General features: G+C 43.6%; 2 protein-coding genes across 11 annotated transcripts in view; one reads left to right on the top strand and one right to left on the bottom strand.

Moving 5' to 3' along the window:
* The first annotated feature begins 791 nt into the window (after positions 1-791).
* Positions 792-7225, top strand: sdad1 (SDA1 domain containing 1). Of its 3 annotated transcripts, none has more exons than XM_062478321.1 (22): positions 792-997; positions 1216-1320; positions 1519-1617; positions 1725-1835; positions 1921-1992; positions 2577-2677; positions 2774-2831; positions 3019-3097; positions 3706-3803; positions 3916-3985; positions 4072-4175; positions 4259-4316; positions 4424-4482; positions 4566-4642; positions 4830-4927; positions 5025-5101; positions 5235-5361; positions 5501-5592; positions 5870-6060; positions 6467-6551; positions 6646-6807; positions 6987-7225. In XM_062478321.1, the coding sequence occupies exons 1-22, from the start codon at positions 908-910 to the stop codon at positions 7032-7034; spliced, it is 2061 nt and encodes a 686-aa protein (XP_062334305.1). In that variant the 5' UTR covers positions 792-907; the 3' UTR covers positions 7035-7225. The 3 variants fall into 3 exon arrangements, with proteins under 3 accessions (XP_062334305.1, XP_062334306.1, XP_062334303.1); XM_062478322.1 differs by having other exon boundaries at positions 793-997; positions 3019-3093; positions 3702-3803; positions 5235-5356; positions 5502-5592; XM_062478319.1 differs by having other exon boundaries at positions 793-997; positions 3019-3093; positions 3702-3803.
* Positions 7226-15811: 8586 nt separating this feature from the next.
* ptpn13 (protein tyrosine phosphatase non-receptor type 13) overlaps positions 15812-24007 on the bottom strand; it is a 41432-nt gene continuing 33236 nt past the window's right edge. For 7 of the 8 annotated variants that reach the window (XM_062477510.1, XM_062477512.1, XM_062477515.1 and 4 more), the window contains 23 exons: positions 23569-23654; positions 23172-23322; positions 22807-23021; positions 22606-22704; positions 22098-22486; positions 21802-21961; positions 21480-21635; positions 21013-21184; positions 20297-20507; positions 20079-20161; positions 19910-19962; positions 19569-19724; positions 19261-19426; positions 18996-19085; positions 18646-18746; positions 18501-18556; positions 18290-18387; positions 17958-18106; positions 17694-17784; positions 17205-17542; positions 16694-16909; positions 16546-16608; positions 15812-16440 (listed from right to left, as the gene is read on the bottom strand). In XM_062477510.1, the coding sequence (XP_062333494.1) occupies positions 16363-16440; positions 16546-16608; positions 16694-16909; positions 17205-17542; positions 17694-17784; positions 17958-18106; positions 18290-18387; positions 18501-18556; positions 18646-18746; positions 18996-19085; positions 19261-19426; positions 19569-19724; positions 19910-19962; positions 20079-20161; positions 20297-20507; positions 21013-21184; positions 21480-21635; positions 21802-21961; positions 22098-22486; positions 22606-22704; positions 22807-23021; positions 23172-23322; positions 23569-23654 (3377 nt within the window). In that variant the 3' untranslated portion in view covers positions 15812-16362. The remainder of the gene's footprint in view (positions 16441-16545; positions 16609-16693; positions 16910-17204; positions 17543-17693; positions 17785-17957; positions 18107-18289; positions 18388-18500; positions 18557-18645; positions 18747-18995; positions 19086-19260; positions 19427-19568; positions 19725-19909; positions 19963-20078; positions 20162-20296; positions 20508-21012; positions 21185-21479; positions 21636-21801; positions 21962-22097; positions 22487-22605; positions 22705-22806; positions 23022-23171; positions 23323-23568; positions 23655-24007) is intronic. The other variant, XM_062477513.1, reaches the window with a different exon arrangement.

Raw genomic sequence — 24007 nt, 5'->3', positions numbered from 1 at the left:
TACATTTTGTTGTGGCAGCACCAGAGCAGTTGAGCAGCTGAAGTGCTGCCAGCACTGTGAACAGTAGTGATGTCATCCTTGAATGGTTTATTATTTTTAATTAATTTTGACTATGACTCTGGACTATGAATTACACTCGACCGGCTCTGTTCACCACTCGACTGGCTCTCCGGGACGGGTACCATTTCTGGGATATTGGGAAGTGTGCTTGCGTGAGAGTTGGTGGGGTCAAGCAGAGATCCTTGCGTCTTTTTTCTGATACAAATCGGGGCCCTGGTCAGACCAGGACCCGATAATATTTTTTTTACATTTAGTCATTTAGCTGACGCTCTTATCCAGAGCGACTTACAGTAAGTACAGGGATATTCCCCCGAGGCAAGTAGGGTGAAGTGCCTTGCCCAAGGACACAACGTCATTTTCACAGCCGGGAATCGAACCGGAAGCCTTCTGATTAGTAGCCCGCTTCCCATAACCGCTCAGCCATCTGACTCCCTACTCCTTTTTATGAACCTAATTATTCAAAATCATATTATTTTAAGGCATTTAAATGTATACTACGTTGAGATTATACATATAGTCTACAACAGTTCTGTTATCAATGGCCGGAGTTTTCCGGTCATTTTTTCTATTTTCTTGCAACACTCGCTTAGTTTGACCAAATATGTACAGTATATTTGTTTTTTGATAGTATAGTGTAGGCCGCCGGCTTCACACTCCCGAACAGTAGGTGGCGGTAACCCATCTCTTAACCTTCGTTGCAATCTGCCATTATATTAAAAGAAGTAGCTTGACCAAAGAGCCTACCCGTAGATGAGTCAAAACATGGCGACCCCCTCATAAGCCACGCTGGTGTTTTGCTAGTTATCGTTCAAGTTTTACGGAAGTGAATATCAAATAATTTGTAATCATGTCGGGTCGACACAACAACAAATTGCCAAATAATCTTCCACAATTGCAAAACCTTATCAAGAGAGATCCTCAATCATACACTGAAGAGGTCAGTCAACCAACGCTAATAGTTGATAGCTAGTTAGCTGGATGTTACAGCTGGTTAGCTTAGCTGACATGTGTAAAACTAATTGTCAAACAAACATATGAGATGTTTGTACAGCAAACACGTTTACATCGAGGTTTGCTCCTACACACGTTAGAATATCATGTCAGGGTTTTAAGAATGTATTACGTTGACATTTTGGTACACATTTCTTTCTGCAGTTCCTGCAACAGTACCGACATTATCAGTCCAATGTGCAGATTTTCAAGCTACAGCCTGACAAGCCAAATAAAGAGCTTGGAGACCTGGTCATGTTTCTGGCTCAGGTTAGTAAGAATCCAGATCATGTGTTTTTAATGTCGTGATTTTATCATTTACACTTGAAAACAGTAATCAACATCCAGGCCCCAATCACTACTATACATTTAGCAATGTCACTTTGGTTAAGAGTGACTGATAAATGAAACACGCTGTCATGTGTCCCCCGGCCTATAGGATGATTATATTGACTGTTTGTCTTTCAGGTCGGGCACTGCTATCTGCAGCAGCTCTCCACGTTCCCCCAGGAGTTGACAGAGTTGCTTCTGAGCCATCACACGGTCTTAGAATCAGACTTACGAATGGTGAGAGGGAAACTATGGACATAATGATTGACGCTATGGGGTTTGTTTAGCTAGCTAAGCCATATTCATAAGTAACATGTTGTCATGTTTTTCATTCCTTCTCACAGACCTTCTGCAAAGCCCTGATTCTCCTGAGGAACAAAAATCTCATCAACCCCACAGGTCTTCTGGAATTGTTCTTTGAATTGCTGCGATGTCATGACAAGCTCCTAAGGAAGGTAAGCCTGCTGTATCTGAACCAGCTGCATCTGTATATATCCACCTGTCTACCACACTTAACCCTCACATGCAATCTATTCCCAGACATTGTACACACATATTGTGGCTGACATCAAAAACATCAACGCCAAGCACAAAAACAACAAAGCCAACACGGTAAGTGTATCTAGAAATCAGGGATGGGGAAACGATCGACCCAGTTCAGTATCACAAGTCTTTCCATCTGCAATATTTGTATCAATTGTTTTCTTCTATTATATCTATATAGCCTATTGGTAAACGCAAACTATACCATCAATCCTCATAACAAACTGTATATTTCCTGTCCTTGTGTTTATTTAAAATGAGAATACACATATAGCCTATCCTGCACCAGCACAATTCACATCCAAAGTCTGGAAACACTAGCCCCTTTTACACAGCTTGTTAAAGGTACGGACATGAAATGGGAGGTCTCCGTTGTATGAAAAAGCAGGCATGCTATCTAAAAGCGCACACGTGGCAGCATTATGCCGGCTTTGTTTGATTCTGTGTAAACAAGCCAAGCTGGCATGTTGATGGGTCTCCTTCAAGGCAATTTTGCGGGGTCTTGGTGTTAAAAGGGTCTTCTGGTTTTTATATTTAAAAAGGGAAACCAGAGCTTGACATGACCAACACTGTGTGCAAGCTGTCAGGCAACAGGAAGGCATTGTGGAAATATCACAAATGTATCTAAATTGTGCGTGTGTTTTTGTCTCCAGATGTTACAGAACTTCATGTACACCATGCTGAGAGACAGTAATCCCATTGCAGCCAAGATCTCTCTTGATGTGATGGTGGAACTGTATAAGAGGAACATATGGTGAGTATTAATGCTATTTACCAAAAGTTTGAAGCAGATCTGTAATAAAAAGAAATGCAATCATTGTTCACTGTGTCTATCTGCTATCCATCACAGGAATGATGCCAAAACTGTTAATGTCATCACGACTGCGTGTTTCTCTAAAGTTACAAAGGTAAGAGCTCTTCATCTCCATCCTTGTCCCTTATTCTCAGTCATCTTAAATAATCAAATCAAAATAGCTTTTGAATAAAAAACATTTTTGGACATCTTCAGAATAGGGTTCAGAATACATACACCAAGTCACTTCCGTGTCAAATTTGCATGTAATGTAAAACATTGTCTTCTTCGCCCCTTTGCAGATCCTTGTAGCAGGCATGAAGTTCTTCCTGGGTAAAGATGAGGATGAGAAGAATGACAGTGGCTCAGAGTCCGAGGCAAGTATGGGCGATGGTGTGCATGTACACAGCAGCTGAGAAGCAAGCTTGTTCTTGTGAGTGGTAGGTAGGTTAGGTAGGTTAGGTAGGTTAGGTAGGTAGGTAGGTAGGTAGGTAGGTATGGTTGGTAGGTTGGTAGGTAGGTAGGTAGGTAGGTAGGTAGGTAGGTAGGTAGGTAGGTAGGTAGGTATGGTATGGTATGGTATGGTATGGTATGGTAGGTAGGGTAGGTAGGTAGGTAGGTATGGTAGGTATGGCAAACTGGGTGTCTCACACTTATCCTTTGACAAAACATGTTGCTGGTAGAGGGGATCTGCAAAGCACAAGTGTTCTGTAAACCCTTCAGAAATGTTATAACGTGTAATAATGTATTAATTTAGCATGTTTAAAAAACGTTATTAAAACCTGCAACCTCTTGAGACCAAATGCTCTACCACAGAGCTTATACTTATGTAACCTTTCCAGAAAGGGCCGGGCCTAAACCTAAGCTGCTCCCTCTCGCTTCAGGCCCAGAGAATAAGTCATCTCAGCCCAGTTTGATTTAAAGAGAAAAAACGGACTTCTGCGAGAGAAGTTCTGATCGAAGTCATGTTTATTGTTGTTTCCAGGAAGAGGGGCCGTCGGCTAGAGACTTGATGGTGAGATATTCCACAAACAAGAAAACCCCCAAGTCCAAGAAGAAAATGGAGAAGGCCATGAAAGTCCTCAAGGTATGTCGATGACCATCTAGTAGTAACTTCTGTGTTGTCTCTGACCAAAGATTTGTTTGTCTTCATCCTATTATTGGAACTTGTTTTTCATCGAACAATGTTTTCTATACAGAAACACAAAAAAAAGAAGAAGGTTGAGGTGTTCAACTTCTCAGCCATCCATCTGATCCATGATCCACAAGGTATGGGCCACACCTTTGGCACATGCTTGAAAATGAAACGTACCTCTGTTGCAATTCCTCTTACAATGGATTTTTATAATACCCAGATTTTGCGGAGAAGCTTTTAAAGCAATTGGAGGACTCCAAAGAGCGCTTTGAGGTGAAGATCATGATGATGGACCTGATATCTCGACTGGTCGGTATTCATGAGGTAAGGGCATGGCTGCAGTCAAGGAATTGCATCAGAAAACGAAGTCCAAGCATTGGATATTGACAGTGGTGTCTCTCCCACAGCTCTTCCTCTTCAACTACTACCCATTTGTCCAACGGTTTATTCAGCCCCATCAGAGAGGTAAGTGCTCCAGCTACTTAACATGTCAAACATTTTTGGGACTAGTTGTACAGGGGGAGCATGACAGTGATTGTATGCTATATCTTTCTCTGTTTCTCCCCGTTTAGAGGTGACCAAGATCCTTCTGTGTGCAGCGCAGTCCTCTCACCAGCTAGTCCCTCCTGAGGTAAGACGGGATCCAGCCAGAGAGAGAATCAGCATAGTTCAGCTCACGTCGGAGACATGATGCGTTTGCTCTCACCTTCACAGATCATTGAGCCTGTGATCATGACCATCGCTAATAACTTTGTGACGGACAGAAACTCAGGCGAGGTGATGACCGTTGGGTAAGTTGTTAACAATTTGGGAGCTACAATTGTTGGAAGATATTGCTTACTGTGTGTGATACTTGATTCCTAAAGTGGCTGGGCTGTTTACATAGTGTGTGCTGAAATGTGGACACTGTAACTGCTAATAAATATACCACATGTGTAGTAGTATATCTAATGAGGGGATTGGTATCTGTATCTGTAGCCTCAACGCCATCAAGGAGGTTGCAGCTCGCTGCCCCCTCTCTATAACAGAGGACCTCCTCCAGGATCTGGTCCAGTACAAGACTCACAAAGATAAGAGTGCGTAGTCACAACCTGTTTCTTTACTTGACATATATAATCGCTATAAAAGGGTTGTTCGTACATAACTAGTGATTTTATTTCCTCTTCCTGTTAGATGTGATGATGTCAGCCAGAGGACTGATTCAACTGTTCAGGAATCTGAACCCACAAATGCTGCATAAGAAAGACAGGGTGAGTACTAATGTTTCCATTTACCCTCCCCCCCACACACACACTGTCCAGGTAGGAAATTGTTGCAGAGAACATGAGCATAGACAAAGTGTGTCAACAGTGAACAAATGACAACTCATGGTCTTGTGTCCAGGGGAGGCCAACAGAGTCGTCAGTGGAGGCCAGGATCCAGGACTACGGGGAGATGGAGTCCAAGGACTACATCCCAGGAGCTGAGGTCCTAGAAGTAGAGGAGGACCAGGAAGCGGATGAGGATGAGGGTGAGGACTGCAAAAACACGGTTTCTCTATACACGTACATGGTTCATGGATTGGAGAAATTCCCTAAACAAGGTTAAAAAGAATAACTAAAAATAGAAATGTGTACAATAACTTTCTGTTTCTTCTTAATGGGGACCAGAAGGGTGGGAGAGTGCCAGTATAAGTGATGGTGGTGAAGATGGCGAGTGGGTGGATGTGCACCATTCCTCAGACGAGGGCGCTGGAGAAATGGTGAGGACCGTCCTGGTTGCAGTGTCTATTACACACATACCTGTAAATCAACATGACGTATTGAGCAGTTCCTCTGTATGTTCTGACTGGTGCCTCCTCTGTATGTTCTGACTGGTGCCTCCTCTGTATGTTCTGACTGGTGCCTCCTCTGTATGTTCTGACTGGTGCCTCCTCTGTATGTTCTGACTGGTGCCTCCTCTGTATGTTCTGACTGGTGCCTCCTCTGTATGTTCTGACTGGTGCCTCCTCTGTATGTTCTGACCGGTGCCTCCTCCAGGCCGAGAAGCTCCAAAGCATGCCTGTGGAGGAGAGGAAGGCCAAGGCCAAGGCTGTCAGCTCCAGTCGAGTCCTCACCCAGGATGATTTCAAGAAGATCCGCCTGGCCCAGATGGCTAAGGAGCTGACCGGTGCCCCGGGCAAGGCTCAGAAGAGGAAGATGGTGGATAGTGATGACGAGGGGGACAACAGGTGAGTCACGTTTGCAACTGGTAATTTCAATCAGATGGTCTTGATCAACTTTGTTTAATACTAGAACTGGGATTTCATAACTACAAGAATTGTCATATACCAATAGTCTTTTTGACTGCAAGATTCCAAACTATATAATCTCTGTGTTCATGACAAAATTCCCCATTTAGATTTAATTGAATTAATACATAGTCTATTCTATTCAGCTACTCTACTGATTAGACAATTTAATCTAATAATTTGTTTTGTGACAGTCAGGTACTAGAAAGATTTTCTTTTTATTCAACAAAGTTATTAAGTGGCTTGGATCCCATTGTTCTCACAATTGTATCCAGAGGAATACTGTGTTGGAATGTGAATCGTGTTCATTGTTTACCTTGACGTGGTATGATGCAACATTTTTCAGAGGGGAGCTTCTGACCTTGAGAAACATTGAGAAACTGCACAAGAAACCTAAGGCAGACAAGGAAACACGCCTGGCAACGGCAATGGTAGGTCTCTTTATTAGGAAGGCTGCTCTGCATTGTGACTGACCTCACCTCTCTCCTGACAGTTAAGCACCTGGTCCATGTCTGTCTGTTTCAGGCTGGCAGGTCAGACAGGAAAGAGTTTGTGCATAAGAGGACAAAGCTCAACCCGTTTGCCAGCACCAGCAACAAGGAGAAGAAGAGGAACAAGAACTTCATGATGATGAGGCATAGTCAGAACGTCAGGACCAAGGGGAAGCGCTCCTTCAGGGACAAACAGGTGAATGAGTGAATTGCTTGAAAGCTGATATTACATTGTGCATATGGTGTTTAACTGAATCATTCTAGTTTTTGGATTACATCTGGGTTGTGTATCTGCAGGTGTTAACCTGACTGATATTGATTCATGTTGATCAAATCCGCATTAAGTTAGTTGTGTTCTGTGCCTTTTCCATCCAGATTGCTCTAAGAGATGCCCTAGTGAAGAGAAGTAAGGTCCATAAGTAACATCTCTGGAGTGAAAGGTTCTTTCCTTACCCAGCATCATCAAGATCTTGTGAAATGGGACTTTACTTTGTATAAAAACAAATGGCTGCCTTAAATTGGGCAATGAAGTTTTCTTTGTAATGTGGGGTGTAACATCTGTATTTGTGTATAGGTAGGCTATAGTGCCATCTATTAAAATATAATTAACTTCATTTGTGGATTATTTTACATAAAAATAAATTGCATAAAGTATACATAACAACATATACTGTGTATATATATATATATATATTGCTCCAAATTTTTAATTTCATTAAATTAGTCAATGAAACTTCAGGAATATCAATCTGTTCAGTTAGGTAGCATAAGCGATGGTGAATCAATATCATCTGTTTTGGTGCAAATGTGACAACAGGTGCACTGTGGAGGCCACAGCAAGACAACCCCCAAAACAGCATGGTTATGCAGGTGTGGTCCTCCACGCAAACTGACCCATCTGTAGGCCTACGCACATTTTGGAGACAGTGGGAATTGTCGATGCAGATGACCGTACTGTAGTCAGACTGCAGAAAGCAAATGTGGGCAGAACGGTTACTCGTAATCAGGGGCGATTCTAGGATCAGACCTTTAGGGGTGCTCAGCCCCTAATGAGAATGTGACATCAATCTTTTTTTTTTTTTTCATATTTTAAATCAAAATTTGTTAATTTCTCTTCCTAAAACCCACTAGAGGACACTATTTAAAAGGATATTTTCAAAAATTTCTTCTGGGGGAACATGCCCCCAGACCCCCCTAGTTTTGCTGGGTCACAGGAAAAATAATAGGTTTTATCTAGGGGCTTAGCCCCCCCAAAAGTGGGAACCTAGATTCGCCCCTGGTCTGTAAACCTCTCCCCACTCTGCCTATGATTGGCTGTGAGGTTTAGGCATTAGGTATTTTAAAAATAGTATTTTTTTTTTTTACCCACCCCTAAAAAGGCTCTAAAATCGCTACTGCTCGTAATATTTATATAGTTTGTTTTCCTCACACATGTCTTTTTCACTCCATTTCATCATTATCATGAAGATTTCATCCAGAAGTGTTATTTGCGCTTGTACTGAGTGATAATTGTTCCATAAACACCTTGTACAATCCAACTCAAATTCTAAATCTAAATTCAGCGCTGTTTCACCATCAGATTGTCCACTATGGGAGTGCAGGAGGGGGAGATGTCCCGACTGCATGGAATACAGGATAACATCACATATCTTACCTTTACATAACTTCAAAACAGAGTGTAGCCTATTTGGGCTAAGCCCCGAATGTTTACAACGTCTGAATGTTTACACTCGGATCGATAAGCAGTCTAAAAAATTGTAGCAATATAAAAAATAATACGATCCTTTCCGTACTCATGATACTCCCCCAGAAATGTTCACTGCACCCCCAGTCAAAGCAGGCTGCATCCGGCCCTGCCAGCTAACATCACAATTCCCAGACGTTATACATCAGAGTTTCTTCCCTTCTGGGTTGTGATTGTGAATAACAAATCAAACTGTAGGCTGGGAGATACCCTGCCCCCACCTTGTATATGCTAAAAACTTAACTTGCAGGGTGAAGTTTTTGCTTGATGTTTCTCACACCTCATTGTGTAAATGACTTAATTAATTTGCAATGCTATTAAATATCATTTTCATGTCACTTTACTTTGACCATTATTGCTCTAACTGAACTCAATAACTACATCTCCAGTGTACTCAAAACTTAATACTTATGCACTATCCAGTTGACCCCTCTTCTGTCAGACCAAAGGGCTTAGTTTTGGTTGTTTGGCCAATGTAAAAAACCCTCGTACTAAAGGTTAAATACTGTGCTGACTGTCTGTCTGTGCAGAGAGACCAGTTACAAAAAGAGATTGAAGAGATCAAGACAAGAAATGAGATGAACCACCCTGCACAATACCGTACAATACATTCTGATTTGTTGATGTGATCCTGTAGGATTCAAAGATTCTTTCATAGCTTGACATTCACAACTAGGGGAGGGGAGGAATGTAAACTATGTTCTATACGGAAAGGAGAAGAGGTGGAGAGCGGGGGAGAGGAAGTGAGGGGGAGAGAGCAAAAAGTCGGGGGATGATGAGAGGATTAGCAAGGTCAGTGTAAGAGCCAAGGTCAGAAAGGAGGAGGAGGAACAAAGCCGACACTGACCTGTTGAGGAAAAAGGAAGCGAAAGACAGACTAAGAAGGGGGCGGGGTGTTTACGATAAGAACTACTCCTCAATATCATTCCTTTTCAATACAGTTTAATCTACACAGTGTTCACAAATGTAGAAACAACTTCAGCTTTCTCATTGGGCTGTTGGGTTGTGGTCACATGGCTGTTTAGTTTCGCTTGGTGTTATCTATCAATACTGTATCATGCTATCAATATTGCTGACACGTTCAATAGTCCCACTAACTGTTCATTTGGTCCTTGATTATCAGCAATAGGGTAAGGGTAAGGGTATTTTTGTTTGGATAAAATCGTTTGCTATCCAAATAAATGTAAAGTAATGATTCTAGTGTAAGACAATTTCCTGTTGTGGATTTAAGCAAATCAAGATGAAACAATGATTCTAAGAACAACCTATGGTGTAACCATAGGTTGGAAATTAATGTGTGGTTGATGACTGACTGGTTGTTTCTTGGTGAAATGTGACAACTGCTGGGTGACTGACAGCAGTTTCCCTTTTCTGTCTTTGAATTTGCTTAGCTCATCATCCACAGTGAGTGTGTTGAAACACTAATTTAGCATTCGTGGAAGTGTGAGAGACAATACAGTGGGACAGAGCATAAGAGCAAGGTTATAGCAAGCAAAGCAAAACCTGGATTTCCACTCAATCTTTTGAGGAAGCTTGGAAGAAATCACTCTTCACTTTATATGATTGACCTCTGGTGGAACTCTGACTAGAATGTATGAGCATGTCTGATTGGTGGACTGTGTTGTGAGAACTTCCGACCATCAACAAAGCGTCCTCCTTAGACCCTTAAAACTGGGTGTCACGTACTGTCAAACACAGAGACCTAGAGCAGAGCTGTGCAGAGTACAACAGGGCACAGCGTATAGTTACCCTTCCACAGTTGAGCTGAAGAAAAAAGAAGTTCATGTGTTTGAGATTCTAGTGTGTGGGAATGCCAAAGGAAATCTATACAAAGATGGATACAATTCAAGGAAACGATCCTAATGAAGAAATGGAGACCATGGAGTTGGAAAACAGCATTTTCAACTTTAGTACAGGTGTGTTTACTATTTTGTGCTAATATTACTGTGTTGCCTTATGTTACATACTAGACAATGTTGAACATACACAATCACACAAAAGGTACAGTGATGTTATTTGAAGCTATCTAACAAAAAATCAACTGACATGAACACAGAACAGGGCTTAACCGAAGCTGCATAGTGTTGATGATGAAACCCTGTGATTCAGTCTCTCAGCAGAGGGGGAGGAGCCCCTCCAGAGCTGCTGTAGTGTGTCTGGGTCTGCTGTGTCTTCTCCTCTTGGCTGGGATCACAGGACTGGGCCTCCACTGTGAGTAGGATGGGTTTCAACCTACACTTTTTCAGTACTGGTAATCAAAAATGTGAATGGGGTGGGGTTGGAGTGGAGTGCTACAGTGATGCATGCAATAAAAAAAATATATATTGTCTATCTAATTGCTTAAAGTTCAAGTTTATAAAATAATACTGTCATTCTGTCATTCACTTTGAACACAATGCTGGCTTAATGCCAGCATTGTGACACACTTGTGTCTTGAACACACTGGTTCCTTTAAATCAAATCCTCTGTTTTTTCTTTTCAGATCAAGGGTTCAGAGTTCAATATTACACTATGATGAGAGACCAACAGCTCCAATACAGCAATTTGACTGCAAAGAGAGACCAGCTAGAGACCAGTTACAACACCCTGACTGCAGAGAGAGACCAACTAGAAAGGGAGAAAGACCGGCTTGAAAACAGTTCTAACACTCAGACTGCAGAGAGAGACCAGCTAGAAAACAATTACAACACCCTGATTGCAGAGAGAGACCAACTAGAAAGGGAAAGAGACCGTCTAGAAAACAGTTATAACACTCAGACTGCAAAGAGAGACCAACTAGAAAGGGAGAGAGATCATCTAGAAAACAGTTTTATTTATCGTTTTAACACCCTGATTGCAGAGAGAGACCAGTTGAAGCAAAAATCTGACCAGCTGACTGAAAGAATCAGAGGTAAAAAAAAAAGCTGAAATTTGTTTTATTTTAAATAAATTTAGGAGTTGAAACATTTAACTGGTTTGTTCCTAATTTTTATATTCCATGTCATCTGTTTTCCCAAGTTATTGCTAAAACTTGTCCACAAGGATGGGAGAAGTTTGGCACCAGTTGTTACTATATCTCCACTGAGAAGAGAACCTGGGAGGAGAGCAGACAGGACTGTCTGAACAGAGGAGCAGACCTGGTGGTCATAAGCAGCAGAGAGGAACAGGTGAGAGTAACATTAAACAATTAAACATGATTGTATTATCTGGGCAACTATAATGATTGACAGTATTGTTTGTCTTGTACCCTAGAGTTTTCTCCTTAGTTTTGGGACAACAGTCTGGATTGGTCTGACTGATAAAGGTACAGAGGGGACCTGGACCTGGGTGGACAAATCACTGACCAATGGATCACCAAAGTAAGACAGTTGAATAAAGTGCTGATTTGACTTGAGTAAAATGTTCATTCTATAAATCATGTGATTATGAGGATAATGAATGAGTGGAATGTTCTCTGTGTGTGGTTGGCAGATTCTGGGCAGAAGGGGAGCCAAATGATCACAAGGAAGGGGAAGATTGCGCCCAGATTTACTTCCTTGCAAGTAAACCATTAATGTCCTGGAATGATATGCCGTGCAGTTTCAAAAGTCATGCAGTCTGTGAGAAACAGGCCTAATTTGACAGGTACAAGTCTAGACAGTAATAGTTTGCAGATCAGTTGCTGAGAAAACCATTTATTATGGGGGTTTAGGTTTGAGTATCCTGTTTTCTTCATCAAGGTGCATGAAATGGAAAATAGAAATTCTTGAAGAGACAGAAACGCATAATATTTTGTCCGTTTTGGTGATGTGTAGATTTTGATTTTTTCTTTTTCTTTTTTCTTTTTCCTTGAGGGTTTAGGTTGGTTGAGGGGCAGTTCTATGGGCATATGTGAAGCCCTCTGTGACATGCTTGCGTGTAAAAAGGGCTATACAAATACATTTGATTTGATTTTACATTTATATGTACAATTTTAATTTTACATATAAATGTATCACCCATTTTCTCAAAACTGTAAACACAAAACGTCATCTTCAAGCACTATTTACGAAACCTCTGAATCCTCTTGCAAAATGAAACTTTTGCCTCAAAACAGATTTACCTGTGCTCAAAATCAAACACTGCTCTCAAATCATAAACAAAGTGATCAAAATTATATACACTATCAAGCAGTCAGTAAACAATACACCAAAAAATAGAAAACACATTGTTCAAAACATATAGTTCTCAGGGAGAAGTACATTTTTACGTAATCTCAAAACAAATTTCATATTTATCCGTCATTGTCTTTTGAACAAAAACAAGTTCTATCATAGTAGCTTAAAATGTATCAGAAATTACTACTCTGCTTTGCTCTTTGCAATTATTTTGTTCTTTCTCCCCCTTGTACCCCTATACAGTACTGTACCCTGCATCTCACTACTCACAACTCACTCTTGTTCTTGAACCTGCAACCAAATCTATTGAGCAGTCAGTACTGTTACTGTAACAAATGGAAAGCACAATGTTCAGGGCCATACAATTTGTTCATTGTACAGTACACAGCCTACAATGCACTGTACAACAGTATACAATACTGAAAGGGACAAAAATCAAAGGAGTAAACACGTGATCAATGTGCTTCTTCTTTTCTTTGGGCTGGGTTAGGCCAGAGCACTTTCTCGACATCACAAGCAATATTTTCCCACCTTCAACAACCTGTTTGTTCTCTGAACTGGCTTATATTGGTTGTGTCACATCATTTGAAACAAGTGAAATCAATTTTGAGTGGTTGTGTTTAATCAATGACATGTTTTCTCTATTTGTATTTGATTGTTGCCATTTGTGTTTACCAGAATGGATGACATGTGCATTAGAGTGCAGAATGTGTTTTAAAAATGAGAATGTGTTTAGAGTTTTGCTGAACAGTCTAAGTGAGATCTGCAAATTGTGTTTTACCATGTGAAATGGTTTAAGGTATCGACAACAGACAGGCACAATTAGCTACATGAGTTCGGGCAACTGAGAACTTTGTTCAGCCAATGGGTTTTAGTGTTTTAGCAATTGAGAAAAACTGTAAGTAAACCCAAAACAGCGCAATTCAAACAACCTTAACAACCAATTATCCATGTGTAAGCACTAACAAGCAAATATACGCAACAAGCAATCAGGGGTTTGGAATGAATACAAAGGTAAGCTCATCTGTACTTTGAAATCATGGATGCTAATATCAGAAGAAAAGGAAGAATTGTCCAAATGAGAGGAGGTGGACAAGGGAGAGGCAGAGGAAGAGGAAGAAGAACAACAATCTCAAATGAGATCCGTGCCACACTATGACAGAAATCCCTATGACAGAACAACCTTCTCCAAGCCATGGAAGAAGCTTGTGGGGACATTGCTCTTGAGTCTTGTCAGGGATGGCTCAGGCATTCAGGGGCATTTTCCCTGCTGTTTGGCTAGAGAAAACATTGCCTGTGAAGTTGAGGAAAATCTCTGGCCTGACCCTGGTCAGAGATAGGATGCTGACCCACAATGAACAGTACTGTACTCAAGCTCTGTTACCCAGGCAACAATTATTTGTTTATTTCCTTGTTTTCTTAGCCTTTGTTCCCCAAATTACAATTTAGAGCAATATATTTGTGTTGTTGACTAAAAGCACTACTATTTGTATACTGTGACCACTACAGTAACAAGAGCTCAAAATGCAATTGCTGTATAATGTAAATAGAAAATAAACAGCCTGTAAGAAGGACAATTGCAGTAATTGTGAGTTTTATGACATGTCAAACTCATGAAGTGGAACATATCTAAAATTCAGGGACACGTTATAGTCAATGGTTCTTGAAAACCTTTTTATAATAGTGTTTTCAAATCCGCCCATCAGTGTCTAAAGGGTATTCAGAAGGTTGAATTGATTTGAGGGCTTTGTGTGTATTTTGAATGCAAAGTTAGGTTTATACGACAGATAATATGGTTTTGACTACAGTGTTTGATTTTGGGTCAAAAGTCAAGGGTTTGGCCAAAACAGTGTAAGTATGAAGATGTGTGTTTAGAGTTTGGAGAAAACACAGTACACATTCAAGAAATGTGTCTTAGCAATTGAGAAAAACTGTAAATAGCCACTGCAGCACGCACACAGAAGTCCAGGTGTCGGACTCACAAGTCAGAATTGAGGTAGGCTAAGAAAACATTACAAAACTAAAGAATTTTTCTAAATGATAGGCCTACCGATCATCTTATTTCGACTAAAACATAAAAACAATATTACATGAAGCTCAAAAAAACAGTATTTATGCTCAAATGAATGAGAAAAAAATGTGTGCTCTCGCATTAACTATTGATGTCCCTGCCAAAGTTGATATCAAACGCAGCACGGAAGAAAAAAAAGGGATATGAAGTCAGTCAGCACAGTATGTAACCTTTAGTATGAAGGGTTTTTACATTGGCCAAACAACCAAAACTAACCCCTTTGGTCTGACAGAAGAGGGGTCAACTGGATAGTGCATTAGTATTAAGTTTTGAGTACACTGGAGATGTAGTTATTGAGTTCAGTTAGAGCAATAATGGTCAAAGTAAAGTGACATGAAAATGATATTTAATAGCATTGCAAATGAATTAAGTCATTTACACAATGAGGTGTGAGAAACATCAAGCAAAAACTTCACCCTGCAAGTTAAGTTTTTAGCATATACAAGGTGGGGGCAGGGTATCTCCCAGCCTACAGTTTGATTTGTTATTCACAATCACAACCCAGAGAGGGGAAGACTAACTCTGATGTATAACGTCTGAGAATAACGTCTGAGGATAACATGCATGCATTCTATAAGCCTGACCATGATAAAATAGCATGTAATAAATGTTAACCAACAGCCAACAGCTGTTGTCCTGTCCAGACTGTTTACTCTCTGTGTGTCCTACCTCACACATAAACAGTCTATGGAGTTATAAACTGAATCTTGAAAACAACTTTGACAGCACTGAAGTCAAGAGGGCAGTGTGACACAGTCAGCAAGAGAGAACAACATTTTCTATTCAATTTTTTCCCTTTTGTGTGGTATATTGTTTTATGGGATGGGCCAATGTATTCAGCATTAAACATAATTCCACACACAAATACCAGTTTGGAGAGATATTATATAAATGGATTCAGGTCAAATCTAAAGTATTAAAAAAATAAGCAGGACTTTACATACTACGTGTCATATTTATTAATCTGCTAGAGTAAAATCATTGTAATCGATGTACAGTAGCTAAAGACATCAACATCACTACTTAGAGAGAACACCCATTTCTCACAGATCCATTGATTTTCTACAGAACACCTCTCATCGTTCCATTCCCCCAGGCCTACCTGCCACAATTCCCCACAGTCCTGATTCACAATTCGATTTTTAATCTTTTTTTTTTTTAATTTGTGGATCGATGTGAATCGCTAGAAGACTGAATTGCGATTCATATGTGAATTGATTCCCCCCCAACCCCTTATATAATACTATAAAATGAATAGCAACCACTTGGAAATGTTTGACTCATTTATTTACAAATTGAAAATTCTCCTTTATGTAACATTTTAAAACATATACACAGTATTCAAGAGATGAATATGTACACTTTAAATTCATTGATTACCTCAGGCAGTCAGCAATTACTGTATAATAGATTTACAATGCAAATACTGTCATAGTATTCTGTCAAGGCATATTCCAGCATCAAATAGCTTTTAAAATACAAATGATCGTTCTCCACATAAAATATGAATTCATTCATCACGTTCATACTCATACCATAATATCCAAGAATCTATAAAAACATAGTATTCAATTGTGATGGACTAAACCAAATCAACAGTTGTCATGAATGCATTAAGAGTGGTAGCAGCCAAAGAGGGGAAAGGAACTCAAAAGCAATAATCAAAATATGAGATTTACTTTTGTGGAAAAGTATATACTCAAGGCAATGTAAGAACATGTACATGGTAGCCCTGCTACTGTAGCGTGTGTGTTTAAAGGTGCTGCGTGGGGGTTCAGCTTCCACAGGAGGGGGGGAGGGGTTATGGGAACTGCAGCTTCGCTATCCTGAGATTTTCTCTTCTGCTTGAAGACATCTAAGCACATATAAGATCACTTGGTAGCAGAAAATATATTGTTCCTGTAAGGAGAAGTGCAATGAGACAAAAATATAATAAATTAGAAAAAGCATATAGCGATCGTATAAAGACACTATGAATGGAAAAAAACAAGAAGTTCTGGTTACCTCTGTTTGGACCATTCCTTGTCTCTGGAGCCTCATGTTTCTCACCACATCTGAAATATCAAACTAAACAGAAAACAACCATTTTAAAACGATCTCTACAGCGTCGTCTTGGGCTATCAGACCCTGAACCTTTTGAAAACAAACTTACGTCAGCATCTTTGCTGATAAGGCCAAGAACCACATCTATGCAAATGAGGGTTCCAGATCGGCCAATCCCGGCACTGCAGTGCGTGACAACAGGTCCGGAATGGTGGATGTGCCTCATGTAGGATATGAAAGTGAGCAGCTGTTCGGGTTGAGAGGGAGTTCCATGGTCTGGCCAGCCTGTGTAGTTCAGATGAGTAACCCGCTGAATCTCATTGGTCTGAAGAGGAAAGAGAGGTACAGTCATGTCTTGTTCAGCATGAACACACAAAGGCGAACACATCGTAATGCGCCGCTCATCCTGACCATGTCCCCCGTTACTCTTATCCTGAGCTTCATCTCAGGACTCGTGCATGAAACTAACCATCTCTTATAAACACGATGAACAGAAACACCGTTTGACCAATTCAACTTACAGTTTCTCTGCATGTTACACATGCAGAGAAACCTGTGTGTCTGTTCAGAAACCTTTAACAGGAAATCTATCGTAGGCTAATTCTAAATCAAAGACTCACATGGATGTCTTTGACCTCAATCAGACGGATGACAAAGTTGTCAAGGTGCTGGTCCTTGACCAGGGTGATCTGCAGCCTGTCATCCACCATCTCTGCTGTCCTGGGCGTGTCAGGCCAGTAGCGCTGGCACTTGACCTTTCCCCCCTCTACTTCCTGGGTCATCATGGCGATCACGTTGGATTTCTGCTCCCACACCATCTGCCAGAAATCCCCTAGAGTGGTGGGTAGGGGGCCCTGACAGGCAATGTACATGAAGTGCTCATCTTTCACTGGCATCTTGATGAAGTTGGCATTTATATAGCCTCCGTCCTTTCCCAGAACCACTCGGGTGGTGTCAACTGACAAGACAAGAGTAGAGAAGGATGGTTTACAACTTAGAAATGACAATAAAACAAAATACAAGATATTATTCTCACAGGGTAGAACCCACCATGAAGCCAGCATCACTGTTAAACACTCAGAGATTCAGAAGCAATCTGTGGAACTTACAGGGTACAATGTTCTTGTAGCGGTTCTTCTTCTTGTTCTCCTTGGTCTGGCCAATCAAACAGTCATCCAGGGGCTGCAGATTCTGCAGGTTCTGTTAGAAAGTGACAGAAATAGAAATAATCACGTGAGAATTAAGCTACTACTAATGATCTGAAGTTCTATCTAATCTAAACAACACTTGTTCCCACCCTTTCTAAGAGCACTTTTGAACAGTCCACAGTGGTTGTGGGGCCACCCAGGCCTTTTCCCAGACAAAGTTTTTACCTCAAACTCCTGCAGAGGGACCTTCTGCTCTAGGAGGCCCCTCAGCATACGGACTACTGTACTGAGCTTGGGCCCTGTGTACTGGCCCTCAGGGACCACTTTCACCAGAGGGAGGGAGGTCAGCTCATCCTCAGTAATGATTGGTCCATCTGTGTGCCGCAGGGGTGGAGGTGTTAAAGGCGCAGCATAACACTGCTTGAATTAAAGCAACAGACCACAAAATAAATAACCCCATGTCTTGCGACGTCACAAAAACGGGCCGTGGAGTTGGCCTTTGGAGGTCTGCCTCCTTTCTAGCCATGCAGCGATGGCGTGTGTGGAGTGCGGCTCACCACCAGTGAACATGGAGTTGATGTTCTCGATGGGTAGCTCGTCACTGCCCCACGTGATGTCATCCTCCTCCGGCTGCTCCGCGCTCATCTGCAGGTAACTGAGAGCAGCACACAGGCAGGCTTGAGTTCAGTCATGTCCGAGTATTAACCCATAGGATGTTTGGGTGTTGAGCTACTCTTTAGGTGACAGTGTGGCGGCATCCCTGCTTACTTCTCATTCCGGGGATTGTCCACGCTCTCCTCTCCCCATTCGGCTTTCCGGGAAGTCTGAAGCAACACGAGGAGAAGAGTGAGCGTTGTTAACGAGCAGCAGTAGAGGATGTTGTCAGTGTGTGTGTATGTGTGTGTGCATGTACCTCAGGAGAATCCTCAGGCAGCGAGAAGCCGTCACAGTCGGTGTCCTCAGACAGCTCAGCGCTCTGCTCAGTCAGCCTCCTCTCTCCTTCCTCCTCATAGTCTTAGCAGAGAAACACACACACACAGTCAACACAGACTCACAAATACAGACCCCGACTTCCCAGACTGTACTTTCCTCCTGCAATGTGGAATTTCCTCCTCTATCTTTTTTAATCACTCTGATCCTTATGGTATGCTGATCAACAGTGAAGTCCAAAGAAATAACAGTTTTTCTAAATATTTTGCATAGTCCACATGTTTTGGTATGATTAGGCTGTCAGAAGTGTGGATGATGAGGAACATGCACAACCTATTGGTGGTATTTCAGGGAGGCTGGTGGTCTTGTGGTCTTCAGGAGGACTACACAATTTAATCTTCACTCCACTGTCCTCACTGACATCTGAAAACCAAAAAAAGTGGGTTTAAGATATAGGTTCAAAATATCATTATTGTTGCCCCCCTAACATTACCATTTGAGGTGAATTTAAGCATTACAGTGAGACCATCTTGACATGTATGTGAACATTCCTATGAACCCAGAGGAAGATCTGTGTGGACTACTGTTCAGTGGTTACCATTGTTTCCGTTGCACTTGTCTAAGCTGATGGGGAGATAGGCCAAGTACGTGCTGGCGTTCTGGTCTGGTGGGCGGGACACAATCAGGTGAACGAGGTCTTTGGCTTTCCGGATGGTGGTGACAGCTTTTGTGTGAGACACCCCTGTCATGAGGTCCTCGTTCACCTGTTAACGATCCAATCCACAAGACTGGTCAACACCGGCGCTGACTTTGGAGTTAGAGACCTCATTATGCCACTAGTGGTCATAACATGTATTGCATGAGAATTCATGGAGGATAATGAATCCACAATTGACCAAAATCTACCTTCAGTAACCTGTCGCCCACTTGCAGCCTGCCTGAGTTGTCTGCTACTCCTCCAGGGGTAATGGACTTTACAAAGATGCCCCTCTCTCCACCAATCACAGAGAAGCCCAGGCCTCCAGAAACAGGCTTCTTCAGATCCAGGTCAATGAGTTCCTCCTGTACGTGCAGCACACAAAACAAGAAAAAATGGTCCTTCAAAACAAAGGGATTTCAAGAAAACTTTGAATATACTTTATGTTTTATAAAGATGCAGTATTAGATTTCGGGTTTTTGTCTGAGCAGACACATTCCTGGAAAACACAATGTCTGATTTTCCACTAGGCAGGTATCAGGGTGTTTACCTCTAAAGGACACAGAGCTTCTGTATCTCTGCAATCGTCTCCATGGAGATAACCTTCAACCACACAAGGAAAACAACCATCACATTGCTTCATCACATTGCATTAAAAAAAAAAGCAAGATCACTAATGGTTTCTTTAACGTGGCCTTCCTTTCAAATCTCATATGTACCATTCATACTCGTGGAGAAGTTTGTGCTGCTGATGTTCTGAGATGAGATACTTCTCTGCTCAGGGGAAACCGGCTTTCCATCCCTGTGGAAGATGAGGAAGGCACATCAACATGACACAACAACCACTTTCATCTGCCTTTGGTTGAAAGTTGGAAACTTGAGCCATGGCTCCCCTCCATGTGACACTGCAGCTGGCTGGCTCTGCGTCTGAGCCTACCTGGTGGCCTTGAGCGCGAGGTCTCTGAGCGAGAGCTCCAGCAGTCTGGTGCTCTCGCTGAGGGTCAGGTCCACCGTGGGAGCCCCGTTGATGTAGTGGACGAGGTCCAGCTGCCTCAGGCTGCCCTCCTCGGACACGGCAGAGCCAGGCAGGATGTCCTTGATGAACAGCACCCCGTATGCACTGTCACTCCCACCGTCCAGCACCAGACCTGCAGGAACAGTTGGGCAGCCGGCAGGGGGCATGAAGATGGGGCTCATCAGGTCTGCTGTTTGTACTGCCTTCAGGCTGTGTAGTGAGAGCAGGGAGATTTCCTCTGGACAGAGAGGGCCAGGGAACGAGGCTGTCGCAGGATTCTTAAAAAGACATTTGTCTCGAGTGCACCTTGAGTGTGTTCTCTCTCAAAATGAGGCTTTGTTTCATTATCATTATCTAGGATGTACGACAGAACAACGGAAGTCGATTTTGATCATAATTGCCCCTAGGGATATATAATATGCCCTATACGGACTATTACAGGTATGTTCTTGTTAGTGTCAATGCATCAAATGTAATAATGTGGCAACACCACAGCCACAACAGTACTACCATCTGTTGGTTGTGTGGGACATTTTGAATACATCTGTACGTCAGATTTGCAATTGGTGACGTCATGATACTAGATCCTCTCTGCTGTTTGTGTGCGAATCATACCAGTGTGGTCAACCAAACCTTACCCAGGGTTTGGTCCTGGCATTGAAAGCAGATGTCTGGCAGCAGGTGGGCCTCTATGGGGGGCTTGGGGGGCTCCAGGACCCTCCCCACCACCAGGTCCACCACCCGGGGGGCCGCCCTCACCAGGTTCACTACCTCCGTGTGGCCCATGTTGGACACATCAGTGTTGTTCACCTGCCAGGGAGGAGGGGGAGGAGTCAGGTAGATGTCCATCATCACATGAACACTAAAGGTTGCTGGCTGGTTAAGTTAAAATGAAATGGTTTACACAATACTGAGGGATTGTACTGTGACCCATGCTCTCTTTAACATGCAGGCATACTCATTTAAAATACTGATAGTTTCCGTCCAGTATTTAGTCGACAACTTCATGAGTTTTCTTCAATTATGTACACTGATATACGTGTACGAACATACAAGCTAACTTGGTTCCAATACAGACAGTTTCATTCCAGTGAGGAAACACTACCATGATCATTCGGTCTCCTGGCCTCAGCCTGCCGTCTCCCTTGGCCGGATCCTGGATGATGTCATGGATGTAGCAGCCCAGGTCATTTCCTTTAGTCAGAGTGAAGCCCAGGCTCCCTTTATCCGACTTGACCAGAGACACTTTGACCTCCACGTCCTGAAGAGCAGGTTCACAACATCACCAAATTGGACAGGCTAAACCAGCTGGAGGCAACATATCTAAATACGATTACATTGACATTTGTCAATACAAGTAGCAGGACAGTGTGTGTACTAGATCCTCTCCCCCAGCCCCTCCCTCCCCAGCAGTCTGTCCCTCTTACAGGCACAAACTCTTCCCCGTCCTGGCCGTTGGTAGACATCATGAGATTGAGGGGTGTGGGCAGAGGGGGAGGGAGGGGCTGTGGGCTGGGGGTGTCTGGGGAGGAGATCATGGCCTGATGGGGGCCCTCCAGATCAGGCGTCAGGGGGGAGGACGAGGACCTGCGGAGAGATCCGGAAGATCAAGGTCACGGCCTCAGCACAGGCTTCTGTAAGGTCACAGACCACAGTCACACGCGCAAGCACGTGGACACACAGTGGGAAGCCACAGCGGCCTCGTCCGGCGAGAGTCTCCTACCTCAGGCCGGACCTGCACATAGACAGGTCAGGGGAGTAGTAGGCCGAGCGGAGGGTGTCATCCAGCTCGGAGGGGTTCTCCAGCTGGCCGACGCGGCCGGGGCCCAGGCTCTCGCTGGGGGTCTGGTAGATACTCCGGTCCCAGGCTTGTCTGGTCTGCTCCAGGGCGGGGCTGAAGGCCTCCTCCACCTCCTCGTCGTCTCCCTCGGTGCTGTCGCTGTAGCTGTCCCTGCGGCCGTGGCTCTTGAGGTGCACCCTCTCCAGGGCCTCCTCCACCATCCCCAGGCGCCTCTTGCCCTCGCCGCCGCCCACTGGAGACGGCTTCTTGGCCAGGCCGAGGCTGGCTTCCGGCTGGACCGCCAGCTCCTTGCGAGGGGACGACATGGGGGTCTTGGGGGGGGGGGGGGGGGGGGGGGGGGGAGGGAAAGTGGATAGCATAAAAAGGTTCTACGTTTACCGGTCGTACCGTCACGGGGTGGCCTGTCGTCAAAAGCGCGGCTGAGCCTCACCTGAGCCGAGGTGTCCATCTCAGGCAGGAGGCCGTGTTCGGGTCTGCAGAGCTGCAGCATCACGTCCCGTCCCGTCCCGCGCAGAGCTGAGATCACCTCCTAACACAGGGACGGCCAATCAGGACAGCTGGAACCTACGTGACGCACAGTTTTGCGAATGTACAAATGTCGGGTTGTGTTTTTGCGTTGGCTGGAACGTACATGCTGCGAGAGCCCTCGCAGGGGCGTCTGGTTGACACGGAGGATGACGTCGCCCACGTCGATGAGGCCGCTCTCCGCCGCTGGTTGCCCGGGGAACAGCTTCTTCACCCTGACCATGCTGGAGCCGGCGGGCTGGTCGGGGGGGCTCTCCTCTCGACTGAAGCTGAAGCCCAGACCTGACGAGTTCTTCAGCAGGCCTACCTCAAACACGTTGTCTTGAGACAAGAACACACACACACACACACATATTAAACTCTAAGCAGAAGTGAATGGCGGGGTGCCACTGGCAAAATATGCATCCATGTAGTTTCGTGCCTTCTCTCCAGCCTTGTTCTCCGTTAGGTTGTTTGTATTGTGTGCTGTACCTTTTGTTATGAAGCTGTACTCGGGTTTGAGTTTGGGCTCTGGAGCCTGGGCCTGGTCCTTGGTCCCACAGGGTGGGGTGCTCTTGGGGGTCAGGGGGGCGTGGACGCTGTCCACAGGCAGCTGGCCCTTCTCCAGGAGCAGGTGGACCGTCTGAGGAAGGAGGGGAAGGGGGGGTTGAGAGGAGAGGTGAGTGAGGTACAGGGGAGGAATGAGATGATAAACACCTCCAATCAACCTGTCAGTGTTTAATAGTTATTGCACGGCCCGTATTCAAGATGGTCGCCACACTAAACAAACTTACTCATTCTAAGTTGCCGTTAAAGTGTCTACTGAAGGGCTGAAATGGATATAAATGCCATACCACAACCCTGGAGCCACGTATAAATCATGCCTGACCTGTCCAGTGTCTCTCAGGGTCTCCACAGCCTGCCTGTGAGTAGCTCCTTCCAGACTCTTCCCGTTGACCGCCACCACACGGTCCCCTGGGAGGGAGCACAGAGGCATGGTCACAACACAGTCGTGACCACAAACCGCCCTCACACCGCGTGTTCTCTGAGGAGGCAACTTTGGATCAAGTCTCCTTTAGTCTCCTTTCAGGTTTTTGGTCATATTTAGGATCAGGGCATTTGCATGATACAAGTATCCGTGTCTTTGTGATTACTATGGCCCCTTTCTCCTGGTCTTCCTTGAAGGTGCAGTTCTAATGGGTGTATGTGAAGCCCTCTGTGACATTGATTGTAAAAAGGGCTTTACAAATCCAATCTGATTGGACCTTTTCACTGTTCTCTCGCTCTCTTTCCTTCTCCATTTCTATTGGTCCAGCTCCTCATCGCTC

The sequence above is a fragment of the Osmerus eperlanus genome, chromosome 14 (genome assembly GCF_963692335.1).
Source record: "Osmerus eperlanus chromosome 14, fOsmEpe2.1, whole genome shotgun sequence".
Classification (NCBI taxonomy): domain Eukaryota; kingdom Metazoa; phylum Chordata; class Actinopteri; order Osmeriformes; family Osmeridae; genus Osmerus; species Osmerus eperlanus.
Note: the sequence above shows the minus strand (reverse complement) of the source record. Positions and strands in the feature narration are given on the sequence as shown.